We start from the raw sequence: 17,727 nt of genomic DNA, 5'->3' as shown, positions 1-17,727 counted from the left end.
TTCCTCCCTAAGTATAGCACCTTTTGTCTGTGTTGAATTTCATTTTTTCATATGTAGCCCAGTTCGCCAATTTTATCAAGATCCCTCTGAATTTTAGCTTTATCCTCCAAAGTCCTCTCCAGTTGGATTGCTTCCTTAACCTTGTAGGTCTCCATATGCATATTTTCAAGGAGTTCCTGATGTGCCTGGATGCTCTTCAGCTTGGCCACCTCCTCCTGTGGCTCTTCCACCAGATGCCTGAGAGAGCCTACCACTAGGCACCTGCCACACTGCATGATCTCGCCAGCCTGGCTTTCTATGATGGGGAAATAAAGGCCACAGCCTCTGCAAATCCACATCAAGACTTGGGTAGAGGCATCCATGGTCAGGCTCTCTGTCTGAACACAGGTGCAGATGGAGGATCCAGGAGCAGCGCTGGTATTGGCGATACAGACTTTCCAAACCATGGTGATTCCATTCTCTCTCTCCTACAAGCCCCCGCACTATCTAGTCTTAGTGGGAGCCTCATCTACCTCAAAGTTACTCCTTTCTTCCCAACAAGAAACTCAACATGAAAATGCAAAGAGAAGATTATGAAAACAATAAAAGAGAGGCCTGGAGATATGACTGCTCTCTATAAATACATCTGAGGGGATAAATAGCAGGGAGGAAAAGGGAGTTATTTAAGTTAAGCGCCAATGTGGACACAAGAACAAATGGCTATAAACTGACCATCAACAAGTTTAAGATCGAAATTAGATGAAGGTTTCTAACCATCAGAGGAGGGAAGTTCTGGAACAGCCTTCCAAAGGTAGTAGTTAGGGTAAAAGGACTAACTGGCTTTTAGACTGAGCTTGATAAGTTTATGAAGGGGATGGAATGATGGGACTACCTATGATGGCATGTGGTCCATCAGCAACTGCCAGTAGCAAAAATCCCTAAAGGCTGGAGGTGGGACAATGAATGGGGAGGGCTCTGAGTTATTACAGAGAATTCTTTCCCAAGTATCTGCCTGGTGGATCTTTCCCACAAGCTCAAGGTCTGACTGACTGCCATATTTGGGGTCGGGAAGGAATTTTCCCCCAGGTCAGATTGGCTGAGTCCCTGGGGTTTTTCGCATTCTCTGGGGCATGGGTCACTTTCAGGTTTAAACTAGTGCAAATGGTGAATTATCTGAAACTTGAAGTCTATAAATCATAATTTGAGGACTTCAGTAACTCAGCCAGAGGTTAGGGGTCTATTTCAGGAGCGGGCAGGCCACAGGTCGGACTAGGTGATCATGATGGTCCCTTCTGACCTTAAAGTCTATGAGACTCCCACAGGAGTCCCCTCCCTTCCATGCTTAATTTTTTCACTAGGAACAAAAGCACTAAGTCCTAAAAATCCTTGAGCATTTGCCAGTGTGAGAGTGTTCTGAGTTTTCAAGGTTGTGTGGCAGCAGAATCCCAGAATAATGGAGTGAGGGAGTGGTTAGGAAAGAAGGAAATGGGAACCCGCAGAAGTTACCTCAGTGTTGAGGATGGTATCAGCACAACCAAGAAGAGGAAAGAGAAAAAATGCATGTTATGCAAGTAGTATCAAGTCCTGGAGCAGCTCTGCACTTAGATATCACTGCAAGACAATATGCCCCTTAGATAGCATGGGATCAGCCCTACTGGGGAAGCTTTGAGAATTACACAAAACTGTTCCTCTGCATTACAAACACACATTAGACAGAGATGAACTACTACATTAAATACACTTACCACTGGATGGACAGGGGGACTGGTCAGCTGCCCTCTCCTCTTCCTGCTCCAGATTACTCGTTTTAAATGGTTTTTCAGGCATATCTGCTGCCTTCTCCAACGTCATCAGAAGTGGCTGCTGGCTCTCTTGCGGTGTTGCTGGCACTTCATCCCCTCTCTCTAAAGGAGCTGGAGGTGGCTGCTGATCCTTCTGAACTTGTTTCAATTCCAGGTCACCTTCAGCTTGACTCCTATTCCCTGGACTGCCTGCACACTTTTTGGTACATGATGCTAATCCTGGGGCAACATCCACCTTTACTTGGGGCAATGAGCCATCCTGCTGTTGCAACGACTCTCCCACAAAAGGCTGAGGGGGAACTTCACTGAGCTTTGGCACATCTTCTGGAGCAGGCTTCAGGGACAGATCCTTCATGCTTTTAACTTCAGCGACCACATTAGAATCTTTAGAGGTTTCTTTTTTCCTGATCTCTGGATCCATCTGTACCAACCCATGGCTCAGGTCACATAGTTTTTCTGAGTTTTTGCCAAAAGCCTCACTGGATTCCACTTCCATCACTTCCTGGCCTTCGTGTTCCTGTGTTTCCCTTACAAGAATCAGCCCCCGAGACAGAGTTAGAGGGTCAGAGGATCCCTCTTCATTTAGCTGCTTCTCTTCTGCCTGCCTTTCTCCTCCTTGTTCCTCACATAGAGTCTCAGGGACTGCTTCAAATTCAGACGCCTCTCCTGATAACTTTTCCTTGATCTCAGTCAATGCTTCTTGACCCAGAGTGTGTGCTGAAGTCTCAGACTGAACAGACAGAGTGGCAGCTGTCTGACTTCCAGAATCACATGTGAGATCAATGCAAGCCAGCTGTGCTACAGACCCTTCTGCTGCTACACCTTCAGCAACAGGACAAATGGTAGGTTCTCCTGTAGCTCGCTCAGCCTCCCTTTTTGGCTTTTCACAGTTTTCACTGAGCAGGGCTTGGCTGTCCTCACTCAGCCTCAGTTGTACACTGTAACTTTCTGTGGAACAGGGTTTCAGCTCTGAAGCTTGCAGTGTAGAATCCATCTCAACCTGTGTGTTTTCACTGTCTTGGTTGGTTTTCAGAGAGCTTGTGTTGCCTTCTGTCTTTGTGGGCTGGCTGCATTCACTTGCAGAGAGTACTAGCTTACAGGAAAATTCAGGATCTCCTGTGGGGATCTTTGGTGGAGCCTCTGTGGTTTCAGAGACATCTGCTGGCAAGCATGAACTAGGTAAAACTCCACTCTTCTCTTCTCCACTAGGCTTCTCCTCCAGACTCGGAGTTGAAATAAAAATATCCTAAAAAGGATAAAAATAGAAGAAAAATAAAAAACTCTACAGTTTACATTCTTCTAGCCTACAGGCTTGGCATCTGATCCATCCATCAGGCACCCAAACAGCTCACAAGCAGTCCTATCTCCTAGTAAGGGACCTTGGTTCAGGGACACAGAAAATTCATCCAGAAACTCAAGTTTTAAAGTAGCAGCCATGTTAGTCTGTATCCGCAAGAAGAACAGGAGTACTTGTGGCACCTTAGAGACTAACATCCGACGAAGTGGGCTGTAGTCCATGAAAGCTTATGCTCTAATAAATTTGTTAGTCTCTAAGGTACCACAAGTACTCCTGTTCAAGTTTTAAGGGGACTATTTTCCACTTATCTGAGCAATAACTGCCCTTCTGCTGTGAAGGGAAGTGACCATCATTCATCATCATCTCAAAAGAGATGACTGTGCGGTCAGAGGTGCGATGATGGATACCTCTTTGATCTCACATGACACACCCCCCAGCATAAACACAGGGAAGGAAGAAAGGTGCTATGTCGTCAGCCGGGTGCTAGGAAGCTATGCAAAGTGCTCTATTAGGTTTTTCTACAGCAGCAACCAACCACGATATCAGAGCACCAAAGTCACCTTTTCCTCAGGAAGAGACATTATTAACTGGTGTGTCTTGGTTAAATTCTCCCAATAAAACCTTAAACCCCACCCCCACCTACTCTTAGGTGGATGAAAAGAAGTCTTCTTAAGTCATAAAAAAGCCACACGAGTCCACTATTCAAAAAGGATACCTCACTTCCTGTAGCAAAAGGTGCAAGGGAAAGACCAAAATGACATTAGACAGGAAATTCTTAAAGGAAAACTGCAATGATTAGTTACAGGCCTTAAAAGACTACGTTTTAAATGCAGTGCTACAAAATATCAGTGCTTCACTCTCTCCATAATCAAGAGTGGTGCTGGGGTCTCACACAGCCCCCATTTTACCGACATATCCCAGCAGAAGACTAGCCTGAGGATGTAGTTTGAGACATAGGATATGCAAATCAGAATCAGAAAGAGACCTCCAAAGCCATTGTAAAGAGAATCTCACGTGTTTCCTAGGACAGACTAAAAGACAGGCAGCAAGAATAAATCAGATAAGAGTCTCTTAAATCACATTGCAGTTTTCTTCCAAGAATACAATGGTACATGGTGGGTGTATTAGAATACCATAGAATGACTAGTGGGGATGAGGAAGATCTCTATAGCCAACTAAGCAGGAGAACCCCACACATCAGGGTACAGAGAATGAGCCAAAAACCAATCCCCTACAATCAACCATGTACCAAAACTTAAGGGACCACGGTACAGGAAGAAACTAAGGGGGGAAATTCCACTTCAATACCCACATGGGAAAACTCTGGTTGTGATGGTATAGGGAAGGATCCAGGAACAAAGGCTGGGGCACTCTGGGATACAGGAGTTGAAACCTGTGGTAGTACATGAGGTTCTGGTGGACTGCCAGTGTCCACTGGCTCATCTCCTTTCTGCTTCTCCTGTAGGTCTCCTCCTTCTGCTGGAGCAGATATATCCATCTGCTCATCTGATTTAAAAGAAGGAAATTAAAAAGTTAATTATAGCTGCAAGCAACACCTTAAAATTAATGGTTAATATATTCCATTAGAAGATCCTGTTTAGTTGCTGATAGCTTTGCCAAACTAATGGTTTGTGTTGAAATTTTTCATATGAGGCATCTGTCTCAAGTTGAATTCTTTTGGGAAGAATCAGCAAAAGTGGTTCAGCCATTTCCTAGGACCAGGTTAGGAAACAATATGTTTTGCCCATGTTAAAAAATTCATGCAACCATTTTGTTAGAGAAATTCTACCACATCTCTGTTTTGAATAAGGGACTTGAAATTTGCCAGAGGGTTTGCCCTGGTATCAGGGATGTGCGTTTTGCCATCTCTGTGAAAATAAACCTAAATGTACCCATGTTATAACCCCCTGGTGGAAAATAAAATAAAATCTGTTTTGCACATGCTCAGTAGAGGTTGTTCCGAGTCTGGCAGCATTATTCTCCCACACTGAGCATGCTCCATCCCCACCCAGCTCCTAAATGTCAATTGAACCATGCATGCACCATACCACAGAGCAACTGAGCACGCTATTTCAGGGCTGTGCAGAATTTTTCCTGCAATTGCTCTTCCCAGCAACTGAGGTCTGCTGTGGCACTGGGCACCAAAACGGAGCAGGGAAAGTGTCTTGTGTGTTGTCTCGGATTTCAAGCCAAAAGGCACCATTATGACCATCTACTCTGACCTCTGGTATAACAGAGGCCAGAGAATTGCACTTGGTGATTCTTGCATCCAGCCCATAACTTCTGGTTGGGCTGCAGCAGATCTTTTAGAAAAGAGACATACAATCTTGATCTAAAGACTCCAAGTGCAGGAGAACCCACCACGGCCCTGGGGAAATTGTTCCAAGGGTTAATTACAGTACCCAAAAAAAAAAAAAAGTGTCCCTTTTTTCTAGTCTGAATTTATCTAACTTCAGTTTCCAGCCACAGGATTTTTAAAATCTATTGTAGGCACTTTTACGGTCCCCATTATCCTAATATCCAAGCACCTAAAAATTTTAATGTAATTATTCTCCCACACAGCTGTTGTGCAGTAAGGAAGTGTTATCCCCATTTTACATATGGGGAACTGAGGGAGAGAGAGACTAAGCGTAAAATTTTCAAAAATCTCTAAGTGCCATTTTCAAAAGGACTTGAAGTCTAAATCTTACTGAGTCAACTGGATTTAGGCTCCCGCATACCTATGCCATTTTCAAAAGTGACTTAGGCATTTTTTGAAAATTTTACCCAAGATGACTTGCTCAGAGCAGAGAATAAACCCAGATCCCCCAAGTCCTAGGCTAGCACCATGACCATTAGATCATCCTTCTTTTCAGTGTCTCCTATTAGCACCCAGGCAGCACTGAGGACAAAGCAGGAAGCAATGAAAAAATGTGAAGGAGTAAGGAGAGGGGGGCAAAGAAACAGGGATAGATGGATCCAACCATTATAGAATATTTCCTTCCAGGGCCTGGAAATGAATCCAGGATTCCAGAGACAAAACAATCTTCTGCTGTCAAGCAAATAGGCATGAACTCACCGGCAAAACACGTCTTCTCCCCCTTCCAGTGGATTGTCTACATGGAGGATAACAGCCTACTCCTGCTACCAGTTATTCATTCAGTTAGCTCAAGTTGTAGAGGTCTGTGTTGTGGAGCTAAAGATCCCAACCCTGCTAACAACCTATATGGGGATCAATATTGATCTGTATGATTGAATTTGTGCTTTTTTCAGTTGTCTTTGAAAAAAAGAAATAAAACAAAACATACACACACACCCCTTGGGAAACTGCATTAAAAATGTTTAGGGCCCTACCAAATTCATGGTAATGAAAAACACATCATGGACCACGAAATCTGGTCTCTCCCCATGAAATCTCGTCTTTTGTAGGCTTTTACTCTATACTATAGAGATTTCATTGGGGAAGATCAGTGTATCAAATTGGGGGTCCGGATCCAAAAGGTAGTTGCAGGAGGAGAGTCACAAGATTATTTGAGGGAGAGGTGGGTCATGGTATTGCCACCCTTACTTCTGCGCTGACTTCAGAACTGGGCTGCCAGAGAGAGCGGTGGCGGCTGTTGGCCGGGCGCCCAGCTCTGAAGGCAACACCCCATCAGCAGCAGCGCAGAAGTAAGGGCAGCAGTACCGCAACCTCCCCTACAATAACCTTGTGACCCCCCGCAACTCCTTTTTGGGTCAGGACCCCTTCAATTACAGCACTGTGAAATTTCAGGTTTAAATAGCTGAAATCATAAAATTTATTATTTTTAAAATCCTGTGACCGTGAAATTGACCAAAATGGACTGTGAATTTGGTAGGGCCCTAAAAAAATGTTAAAAGAACACTAAGGTAGCAAAGACATGTACTCAGAACTTAGGAAGCGTAAGATTAGGGTTGCCTCTGCATACATAATTCAGCCCCTTCTGTGGCTCCATGATGATAATTCGGACTTTAATCACATACTATTTTTCCACAGAACCTGTCTCCTACAGTGCACAAGCTGGATGGTGCTTAAGGAATGAAACAGGGTTGTGTAACAAATGAAGATGTTTTCTGTACAAGAACAAATGGATATAAACTGGCCACTAGGAAATTTAGATTAGAAATTAGACGAAGGTTTCTAACCATCAGAGGAGTGAAGTTTTGGAATAGCCTTCCGAGGGAAGTAGTGGGGGCAAAAGATCTATCTTGCTTTAAGATTAAACTCGATAAGTTTATGGAGGAGATGGTATGATGGGATAACATGGTTTTGGTAATTAAATGTTCATGGTAAATAGGCCCAATGGCCTGTGATGGGTTTTTAGATGGGGTAAGATCCAAGTTACCCGGGAAAGAATTTTCTGTAGTATCTGGCTGATGAATCTTGCCCATATGCTCAGGGTTTAGCTGATCGCCATATTTGGGGTCGGGAAGGAATTTTCCTCCAGGGTAGATTGGAAGGCCCTGGAGGTTTTTCGCCTTCCTCTGTAGCATGGGGCACGGGACACTTGCTGGAGGATTCTCTGCTCCTTGAGGTCTTCAAACTACAATTTGAGGACTTCAATAGCACAGATATAGGTGTGAGGTCTTTTTTAGGAGTGGTGGGTGAAATTCTGTGGCCTGCGTTGTGCGGGAGGTCGGACTAGATGATCATAATGGTCCCTTCTGGCCTAAATATCTATGAATCTATAGGTTCCCTGCTTCTTTGGAAGGTGTGTGGTGAACAAAGAGGGGATTGCGGGAAGAATAAAGACTGTCTTATGGTATGATGGCATATACAAACCATATACCAGGCAACAAGGGGCTCAGGAGCTTCTCTGAGCTCAGCACAGACTGGAGAAGTTAAAAGGAGCAGAACAGCTCACCTGTGGGCAGGCCAGGGAAGAGAGAGGACCTACACCTTGCAGCTCCTAAGGGAAAGCAGGATATCTCCCATCCACAGCTGCTTGAAGGTTCCCCCCCAGGGGAAGGGAGGACCTACTTTTTATCAACTCTGAGAGGGAGGCATTTCCCTCTCTCACATACTAACCCAGCTTGTGTGTATTGATTCTGTGTTTTGTTTATAGACTGCCCCTGAAAGGAAGAGACTTAGAATTGAACTGACCAGAGGGCCAAGGCATGAGAGGAATCAGCTGATGCCCCAAAAGGGAGAAAGCTGCCATGCCCGGACACAAGGAGGTGCCATGCAGTGAACTGACCCCCTTCACGTTTTCCTGTACGGACTGTGAACAACAGAGGGATGATACGAAGTGGCCCAGGGAAGGCAGCCTTAAGGCATTCCTGGGCATTAGATGCTTTTGTTGCCCTTACAGAGCCTTGGGCTGGAGTGCGAAGGCCTAGCTCCCCTCCTAAAAACCCCTCTGCAAGTCAAAGGCCTAAGCCCCTGACTACTAGGCAATGCTCCCCACGAGTGAATCATAAAATATCAGGGCTGGAAGGGACCTCAAGAGGTCATCTAGTCCAACCCCCTGCTCAAAACAGGACCAATCCCCAATTAAATCATCCCAGCCAGGGCTTTGTCAAGCCTGACCTTAAAAACTTCTAAGGAAGGAGATTCTACCACCTCCCTAGGTAATGCATTCCAGTGTTTCACCACCCTCCTAGTGAAAAAGTTTTTCCTAATATCCAACCTAAACCTCCCCCACTGCAACTTGAGAACATTACTTCTTGTCCTGTCCTCTTCTACCACTGAGAATAGTCTAGAACCATCCTCTTTGGAACCACCTCTCAGGTAGCTGAAAGCAGCTATCAAATCCCCCCTCTTTCTTCTCTTCTGCAGACTAAACAATCCCAGTTCCCTCAGCCTCTCCTCATAAATCATGTGTTCCAGACCCCTAATCATTTCTGTTGCCCTTCGCTGGACTCTCTCCAATTTTTCCACATCCTTCTTGTAGTGTGGGGCCCAAAACTGTAGGACACAGTACTCCAGATAAGGCCTCACCAATGTCGAATAGAGGGGAACTATCACGTCCCTCGATCTGCTGGCAATGCCCCAACTTATACATCCCAAAATGCCATTGGCCTTCTTGGCAACAAGGGCACACTGCTGACTCACATCCAGCTTCTCGTCCACTGTCACCCCTAGGTCCTTTTCTGCAGAACTGCTGCCTAGCCATTCGGTCCCTAGTCTGTACCGGTGCATTGGATTCTTCCATCCTAAGTGCAGGACCCTGCACTTATCCTTGTTGAACCTCATCAGATTTCTTTTGGCCCAGTCTTCCAATTTGTCTAGGTCCCTCTGTATCCTATCCCTACCTGCCACCGTATCTACCACTCCTCCTAGTTTAGTATCATCCGCAAATTTGCTGAGAGTGCAATCCACACCATCCTCCAGATCATTTATGAAGATATTGAACAAAACCAGCCCCAGGACCGACCCTTGGGGCACTCCACTTGATACCGGCTGCCATCTAGACATGGAGCCATTGATCACTACCCGTTGAGCCCGACAATCTAGCCAACTTTCTACCCACCTTATAGTGCATTCATCCAGCCCATACTACTTTAACTTGCTGACAAGAATACTGTGGGAGACCGTGTCAAAAGCTTTGCTAAAGTCAAGAAACAATACATCCACTGCTTTCCCTTCATCCACAGAACCAGTAATCTCATCATAGAAGGCGATTAGATTAGTCAGGCATGACCTTCCCTTGGTGAATCCATGCTGACTGTTCCTGATCACTTTCCTCTCCTCTAAGTGCTTCAGGATTGATTCCTTGAGGACCTGCTCCATGATTTTTCTGGGGACTGAGGTGAGGCTGACTGGCCTGTAGTTCCTAGGATCCTCCTCCTTCCCTTTTTTAAAGATGGGCACTACATTAGCCTTTTTCCAGTCATCACTTCCAGAGTGAAGACCACCACAAATGGTTAAGGCATTAGAATGCCATCCTAGAGAACTGGATTCTACCTCTGCCTTTTCCACAAAGCTCCTACAAGATGCTGAGCAAATCACTGAAATCAATCCTTCCACCAGTGGTCACTAATTGTGTGTTCCTAATTTTCTGGGAGCCTAGCTTGATACATCTGGGGCCACATTTGCAAAAGTGCTGAGCTTTTCAATTGTACGTGAAGTCCAAGGGGTTCTGTGCTTTGAATATGAAAGGTGCTAAAAAATACTAAGTACTATTAAAAAAAAAAATCAAGCTTTAAGCGTCTCAAGTTGGGCACTCAGAATTAGTGAGCACTTGATAACTTTGGCTTTAACGTCACTTTCTTGGTTCTTAATCTGTAAAATAGGGATAATACCACCTGACTTTGCATGGGTACTGGTAAGAGAATCATCTGAAAATAATGTCTGAAGCCCCCAGATGCTACAATGAATACACCATAGCAACACCCATGAGGAAATTAATAATTTTCTATTCAGTGCAGGGTTTGGATAGTGTATGTTTTAATAAGGCCTGGAGTCACACTTTGAATGAGAAAGATAAGAAAATATCAAGTATTTGGGGGGGGTGAAGAAAAATATCAAATAGCTACGCATTCATTGAGCACTGTCCTTTCCGTGCACTGAATGAGGCAGGGGTCCTGTGGAAACAGTAGTATGTGATTATAAAATTAAAGATGGTATTATAATGCACAAAGGGTCTGAATTAAGGTACAGTGATTCTTTAATGTAGTTGTCGGCTCCCCGCCCCTCCAAATATATTTATACATAAAGAGAAGAGGGATTCCTGCTGCCCTGCAGTACCTATCCTGTTGCATGAATGCCTTTCCTCCAAGGAAGCACAATGGCAACTGGCCCTCGGCATCCCGTGTTCAGTGCATCCCCATCTTACCAAGAGAGAAGGGGAAACTAGCTGATGATGCCCTACTCTTCATGTACTATCACCTTCTCCCAAAGGTACAGGGAAAGCCAATGCGGGAGTGGCCCATTGCATGTGCACTTAAGGAATCAATCAAGTTTGAAGACTCTTGAGGAAGAGCTGTATAGGGGGAGAAGGAGAGGCGCTTGTTATGCAGATTACCATATGACATGATTCTAAGCAGTGTTTGGAGGAAGCTAGACACACAGGCTGGAGGAGTGGGTATAGGGAAAAGCCAAAACCAGATCAGTATTCACAGAAGTTTTACCTTTTGTTTCTTCCTGTTCTGTGGGACTACTGGAGATGATAAGAGGATGGGATCTAAAGGCATCAGGAGAAGGAGTAATTAGGCCTGAAGAATAACTGCAGAGGAATAAATAAATAAAAATAAAATCACAGATCACTTAATGCTTTAGTTATTTCTCATACTCCACAAGAGTAGCTCCAGCCTTTCACAACGGGAGCCTGCTTCACCAGCTAACACAATCAAGCCAATGAGCCTAAATCCCTCAAATGACTGCAGAGTACAGGCAGGGGACCCGCAGCTCAGTTTCCATGTAGCAACAGTCTACAGATCACAACACAGCCCAAAAGCAGGGAGAATCCTACGTATTCAGACTGCAGTTAAAATAACTTGACAGATGTGAAAACAAGCATTGTACTGACATACAGAAAAAAAAAACTGTCAAGAATGGAGGAGACCTCTAATTCACTATCTTGTCTCAGATAATTGCCAATATTGGATACTTCTGAGGAAAGTGCAAGGAACTCTGGGGTAGAAAGTTATGCAATAACGTCCTTCGGTTAAGAAGAAACCTGCCCGGAGAGGAAGTTAGTGGTTGACTTATGCTCTGAAGCATGTTCCCTTATTTATCATCTCAGGTACTTATCTGCTCCCCATTATCAAAGTACCTGAATGCCTCACAATGTTTAATGAATTTACCCTCACAGTACCTCACAGTGACAGGGAAATGCTGTTATCCCATTGTACAGATGGGGAACAGACACAGACAGGCTAAATGAGTTGCCCAAGGCCATACAGGAAGTCTGTGGTGGGGCACGTACTTGAACCCAAGCCTCTCAAGTCCATTGTACCGTTTTTATTCTACCTAATGAAGCTGTGCATTACTCCTCATGTTAGTGCGTAGTCTGATTTTTACTAAGATCTTGCCTTAAGATAGCACTGAAGTCAATGAGTTTTACAGATTAGTTATACATTGTTCACAAATTTCCTCTCAACAGCTTTAAACTGCTGTCTTTGAGTTTAACTATGTCCCCTTGTTTCTTCTATTATGAGAAGAGATAAATGGGAATCATTCATACCATTCATTGTTTTGTATCCTTCTATCACGAGGATGGAGTACCAGTTCTGAACTGTAGCCCAGGAAAACATGATAGAGGTGTGCAGGAGAAAGAAAAAAGCCATATTGGAGATAGTCAAGGATGGAATTTGAAGAGAGGAACTCCAGACAGCAGCTGTAAACAGTCTGTTCAATGAATTTAGAAGTGAAGGGGAGAAGAGATGGGGCGGTCGCTGCAGGACTACATGGGGGTCAACCATGTGGAGGTTTTTTTGTTTGTTCTAAAGGTGGGAGAGACTAAAGCAGCTTGTACAGTAGAAGGAGAAGAAAGACAGAATAATAAGGACAAAGGGTGAAGAGAAGAATGGGTGAAAGGGAGATTAGTGCCTGGGTGGGGTTACGAGGGTAGGCTGAAGGGTTAGAGGACAACACCAGAGGATGAAAAGCTCCTGCATGAGTGACAGGGGCAATGGGGAAAGTGGTGGGGAGGAAGGGAAGGCTTAGAAGTCATCAAAATTTGGCAGTTTTGTCGGGGGGGAGAGGGGGGGAAAAAAGAGAATCAGTAAAGATCCTGTGTAGAGTGAAGTGGGGCTGGGGAGAGGTTTGAGAAAGGAGTCAAAAGGTGATGAACAGGTGAGTGGGACTGCGCACACAGGGAATCTGAGTGGAGAAGCAGAGGGCCTGGCTAGGATGTTAGCAGAATTGAAGGAGGAGAGAACAGTAGTGGAGAAAGTGACCATGCTCACTGAACTACTGCCAGATGTTCTGCTGTGAGAATGTGGCAGTGGAGGATGCAGATGATGGGGAAGAGTTAGGGTGGGCCTTGTGATGGGAGAGAGGGGCAAAGAAGTGTGGAGGGGAGTGTAGAATGCAGAGAATCGACAACCATGTCATGGGAAGAGACAACAGGGAGGAGCAAGCTGAGAGTGGAAGAGAAGTCACTAACACTGATGGTCTGGAAGTCTCAGAAGCATAAGATGGTGGGCAGCAGGCAGATATCCTATCTTGAGAGAGACCAGGTGATTGGCAGAGTGGGGGGTCTCAGTGATGAAGAGGAGATCAGTGCTTGGTGAAGATATGAATGGCTATCCTAGGGAATGGGAAAGTTGATCCAGTTTGCAGGTCAAAAGAAGCAATCTGTTCTATCCTTTACCAGAAGAGTTATCTTTGTATCATCAGCAGAGGACTTTGTCTGACCACAGTCATCTTTAGTACCAGTCAACTTCCCCCCAGTTTCTCCTAATTTAAACCTCCACCCTAGCCACAGAAAATTAACAAGGTGTTTTTGCATCAGAAGTATGGCTCCTCTGAATAAAATGGAGACATTTCCTTTTGTGTAGGCACCCCTTTCCCCAAATAGCCCCTCAATGCCTAACAAGTTTTAAACCCTCTTCTCAGCTGTAGACAGACACTCTGAAGTATCCCCGTTCAGTCAGCTTTGCACTGACGTTTATTTCAGAGACAGCTAGCAAGGAGATCCTGAAGTGTGCATGGAGCTGGGGACACCTTCCCCAAGAAAGCTATTGGGAGTTCAGGAAAACTGATGGAAGATAATGTAGCTTAATTTTTTAGTTATCACTTTGGAGGCTAAAACCAAACAGATTTTACAACTCCTCTACATCCTGCAACTTGGCATAACCTGAATAGAACCAAAAGGCAAAAAAGAGTAATTCTCTCCCAAGCAGCATGAAGTCCCCACTCATCTAACAGAAAACCCTGTAAGGTCCCCTATTCTCCTTGAGGAAGGCTGAAAGGTTACCAATGAGCCCAGTGTCTTCCCCCCCCCATGGAAACCCATGTGAAAAGCCAGAATTATACCTTATAAGCTATTAAGCTTCAAAGACTTCAGTTTGCAGAAAACCACAATTACAATGTAATCCATGTTGGAAGATTTAACCCCACCTGCTGTGCTGGGCTGTTTGTCTCAGTGACTTTCATCCCATGCAGGACAAGTGCATATTAGAGGTGTTGGTTGTGTGTTGTGGGGTTGTGTTGTTGTTTTGTTTTTTTTGCTTACGTGGAAAGACTCTCCTGACCAAGGGACCCCTGCACAGAGAGATGCAGGAGTTGCAGAGTGCCAGCAGGGGTGCATGCCACGGAACCTCCCACTTCCACCCTGGTTATGGTACAGTCACTCTCTGAAGCTATTTGGAGCAAGAGGAAACAGACTGGATTATTATAAAGCAAGTTATCCAGATAAAATCATGATGATGATTTTCACTTCTGCAAAGTTACCTCCCAGTTTGACAAAGACCAATATTCTCAGTGAGACAAAAATGGATTTTGGAACCACAGGTCCAAGGCACATGAAATGCAAGCGTCATATCCCTAAAAGGTAAAAGGCTTGTTACTGGCTGGCAAAAGTGGCCTGCTCTCTCATACTGGATTATAAGTGTTTACACTAAAGAATTGTAGGAAAAAATTCTCAATGGTTCCAATACCAGTTCAGCCAAATCAAGGTTAGAATTGGTGGGAGCACAAGTATAGACAAGGCTCTGGCAACAACAAAGAAGAAAACTCACTGCTTTTACTGTTTTTGTTAGATAAACCTTCTGGATGTAAAATCTACTTAACAAAGTTATATCAATTTAACTAAAGCTGTTTAAAAATCACACCTGTTAGTTAAACCAGTGCAATTTTGTTTTGACCCGGCCTTTAAACCACGATCAAGTCACCTTTTTAAACTTCTTTTCAATAACTAAGTAGAAAGTCTTAAGTCTCTCATGGTAAGGCATGTTTTACAGACCTCAATTCATTTTTGTAACTCTTTTCTGAAACCTCTTCAGTTTTTCAATATCCTTTTGTAGTATGGATACAAGAAGGGGACACAATATTCCAGTAGTGGTCTTATAAGTGCTACATATACACAACCTCCCTATTCTTCCTCTGTATATTCCTGTTCATACAGCCAAGTTTTGCTAAACTTACTGAAAAGCAAGTGTAACTGAAATATGGTAAAAAATTATTCTGGCTGCTGAAGCCTTTACACTAGCACTTGTACCAATTATAATGCCGGTTCAGCTGAACCAACAGGAATTTTTGGGGTAAGTTTCCCCAACATGGACAAGGCTTAAAATACATGCCCATGCTTTTTCTAGCGTCACAAAAACAATTAGCAGTTTTACGGCCATGCTTTTTTTTTTTGGGGGGGGGGGGGGGGGGGGAGCGCATGCAGGAAAAAGTGAGGAATACTCAAACAACCCATTCTAATGGCATTATTATGATTCACTTCAGAACAACGAGAGAACATCTGAACGCTCCCCACATAGGCGAAGGCTGTGTTTTGCTTTCCAGAGTACTTTCACATGAACAGAAACATTCGTTTAATCAAAACACACCCAAAGCATTCTGCCCACTGTAACCTGCTTCCCTGTAAGATGCCGTCAAAGGGCACATCTGCCCAGTAATGTCCCTTAAAAAGTCCACACAGTCGAGATATTCAAACATTTCGCCATCTGGGATCCAGTTTAAATCTTGTATAAAGTCTTTCAAAACAGAAGTTAAACCTACAAAGTCTTCATCCCAATTTCAGCTAGGCTGAGCATCTGTCGTCTCATTACAGTTCAATATTTTTGCCCCAAACCCAAGCTGGGCATAGCCCTTCCCGCTGAGGATCGGTCTTCCTGATCTCCCAGCACCTCTTGCCTAGAGTTTGGCCTTCTCCACTGGACTTCCCCCCCTCTGATGACTTCCCCCTGCTGATTCAGGGCCTCATAGGAGCTTTCTTGCTCCTACAGTGTTTCCAGGCAGCTGCAGACAACCACGCTTATAAGCCCCAGGTGCCTTCCCTCAAGTCCAGTTGGGCAGCAGATAATCAGTCCAGTTACACTGGACCTTATTTCCTCTTAAAGGGGCCAGTCACCCTGTGACAGATGCATAGCCCCCAGCTAAAAAATAGAACAGTGACTGTCCCTTAGGATGGATACTTTGGCATTAGTTGGTCTGTTTTTACCTGTTGTGTGGCTCTGGGAAAACATATCTTCCTGAGTTGACAAAATCTCTGACTCCTGCAGACCAGGATCAGGTGTCTTCTCAGCCTGCAACCCACTTTCAAGCACATCACAGACAGACATTTGTATCCTGCTGGTCTCTTTGTGTTGCTGTGGAATTCTGGGAGAGCTAGACATAACCTCTGACCTGGGAAATTCAATTTATAGTAGTGTTGCAGAACTATCATGAATATTTACCAGCCCAGGTACAAAAATCTTCTCACTCGTCCTCACCACAATAGCAGGGACAAATAAAATATTTTTACCCATGTCAAAATACACCTGCCCAAGGTGAATATGGGGTGGGGGTAAGTAGAATTTAAAGCAGAGTTAAACACTTTTTATTATAAAGTAAACTCAAGATTCTGATTTCAGCTCATTACAAAGTTGCAAAAACAGGTTTTAAATAGAATTTTAAAACATTACTTATTAGGGCTGTGATTAATTGCAGTTAACTCATGCAATTAATCTCAGTTTTAATCACACTGTTAAACAATAGAATACCAATTGAAATTTATTAAAATATTTTGGATGTTTTTCTACATTTTCAAAAATATTGATATCAACTACCACACAGAATACAAAGTGTACACCACCATTACACCACACCAATACAAAGTGGCCACCATTCCAGAAGACATGCTTCCATGCTGATGACACTCGTTAAAAAAATAGGTTTCAGAGTAACAGCCGTGTTAGTCTGTATTCGCAAAAAGAAAAGGAGTACTTGTGGCACCTTAGAGACTAACTAATTTATTTGAGCATAAGCTTTCATGAGCTACAGCTCACTTTATCGGATGCATACTGTGGAAAATACAGAAGATGTTTTTATACACACAAACCATGAAAAAATGGGTGTTTATCACTACAAAAGGTTCTCCCCCCCCCACACACACACACACACTACTCTCCTGCTGGTAATAGCTTATCTAAAGTGATCATAAAAAACTCTCATAAAAAACAACCTTCCACACAAACTTCCTCATGGCTGGACTTTACTAAAACTAGACAAGCCATTTACAACACACACTTTGCTTCTCTACAAAAGAAAAAGGACACTAAACTTTCTGAACTACTACATGCCACAAGGGGCCACAGCAATGGTTCCCTCAACCCACCCAGCAATATTGTTAACCTATCCAACTATACACTTAGCCCAGCAGAAGCAGCTGTCCTATCTCGGGGCCTCTCCTTCTGCCCCTCCACCCCCACAAACATGATACAGTTCTGTGGTGACCGAGAATCCTATTTTCGACATCTCCGACTCAAGGAATATTTCCAACACACCTCTGAACAATGTACTAATCCACAGAGACCTCTCTACCAACACTACAAAAAGAAGGATTCTAGGTGGACTCCTCCTGAAGGTCGAGACAGCAGACTGGACTTCTACATAGAGTGCTTCCGCCGACGGGCACGGGCTGAAAATATGGAAAAGCAGCATCACTTGCCCCACAACCTCAGCCATACAGAACACAATTCCATCCACAGCCTCAGAAACAACTCTGACATCATAATCAAAAAGGCTGACAAAGGAGGTGCTGTTGTCATTATGAA

At 44.1% G+C, this 17,727-nt stretch overlaps 1 protein-coding gene across 7 annotated transcripts in view; it reads right to left on the bottom strand.

Moving 5' to 3' along the window:
* TP53BP1 (tumor protein p53 binding protein 1) overlaps positions 1-17,727 on the bottom strand; it is a 72,972-nt gene that overhangs the window by 47,247 nt on the left and 7,998 nt on the right. For 6 of the 7 annotated variants that reach the window (XM_048866588.2, XM_075133290.1, XM_075133292.1 and 3 more), the window contains 5 exons: positions 16,134-16,318; positions 14,199-14,325; positions 11,149-11,243; positions 4,391-4,584; positions 1,725-3,027 (listed from right to left, as the gene is read on the bottom strand). In XM_048866588.2, the coding sequence (XP_048722545.1) occupies positions 1,725-3,027; positions 4,391-4,584; positions 11,149-11,243; positions 14,199-14,325; positions 16,134-16,318 (1,904 nt within the window). The remainder of the gene's footprint in view (positions 1-1,724; positions 3,028-4,390; positions 4,585-11,148; positions 11,244-14,198; positions 14,326-16,133; positions 16,319-17,727) is intronic. The other variant, XM_075133289.1, reaches the window with a different exon arrangement.

This window comes from Caretta caretta, chromosome 10, assembly GCF_965140235.1.
Source record: "Caretta caretta isolate rCarCar2 chromosome 10, rCarCar1.hap1, whole genome shotgun sequence".
NCBI lineage: Eukaryota > Metazoa > Chordata > Testudines > Cheloniidae > Caretta > Caretta caretta.
The sequence above is the reverse complement of the archived record's forward strand: the minus strand, read 5'-3'. Positions and strand labels throughout refer to the sequence as shown.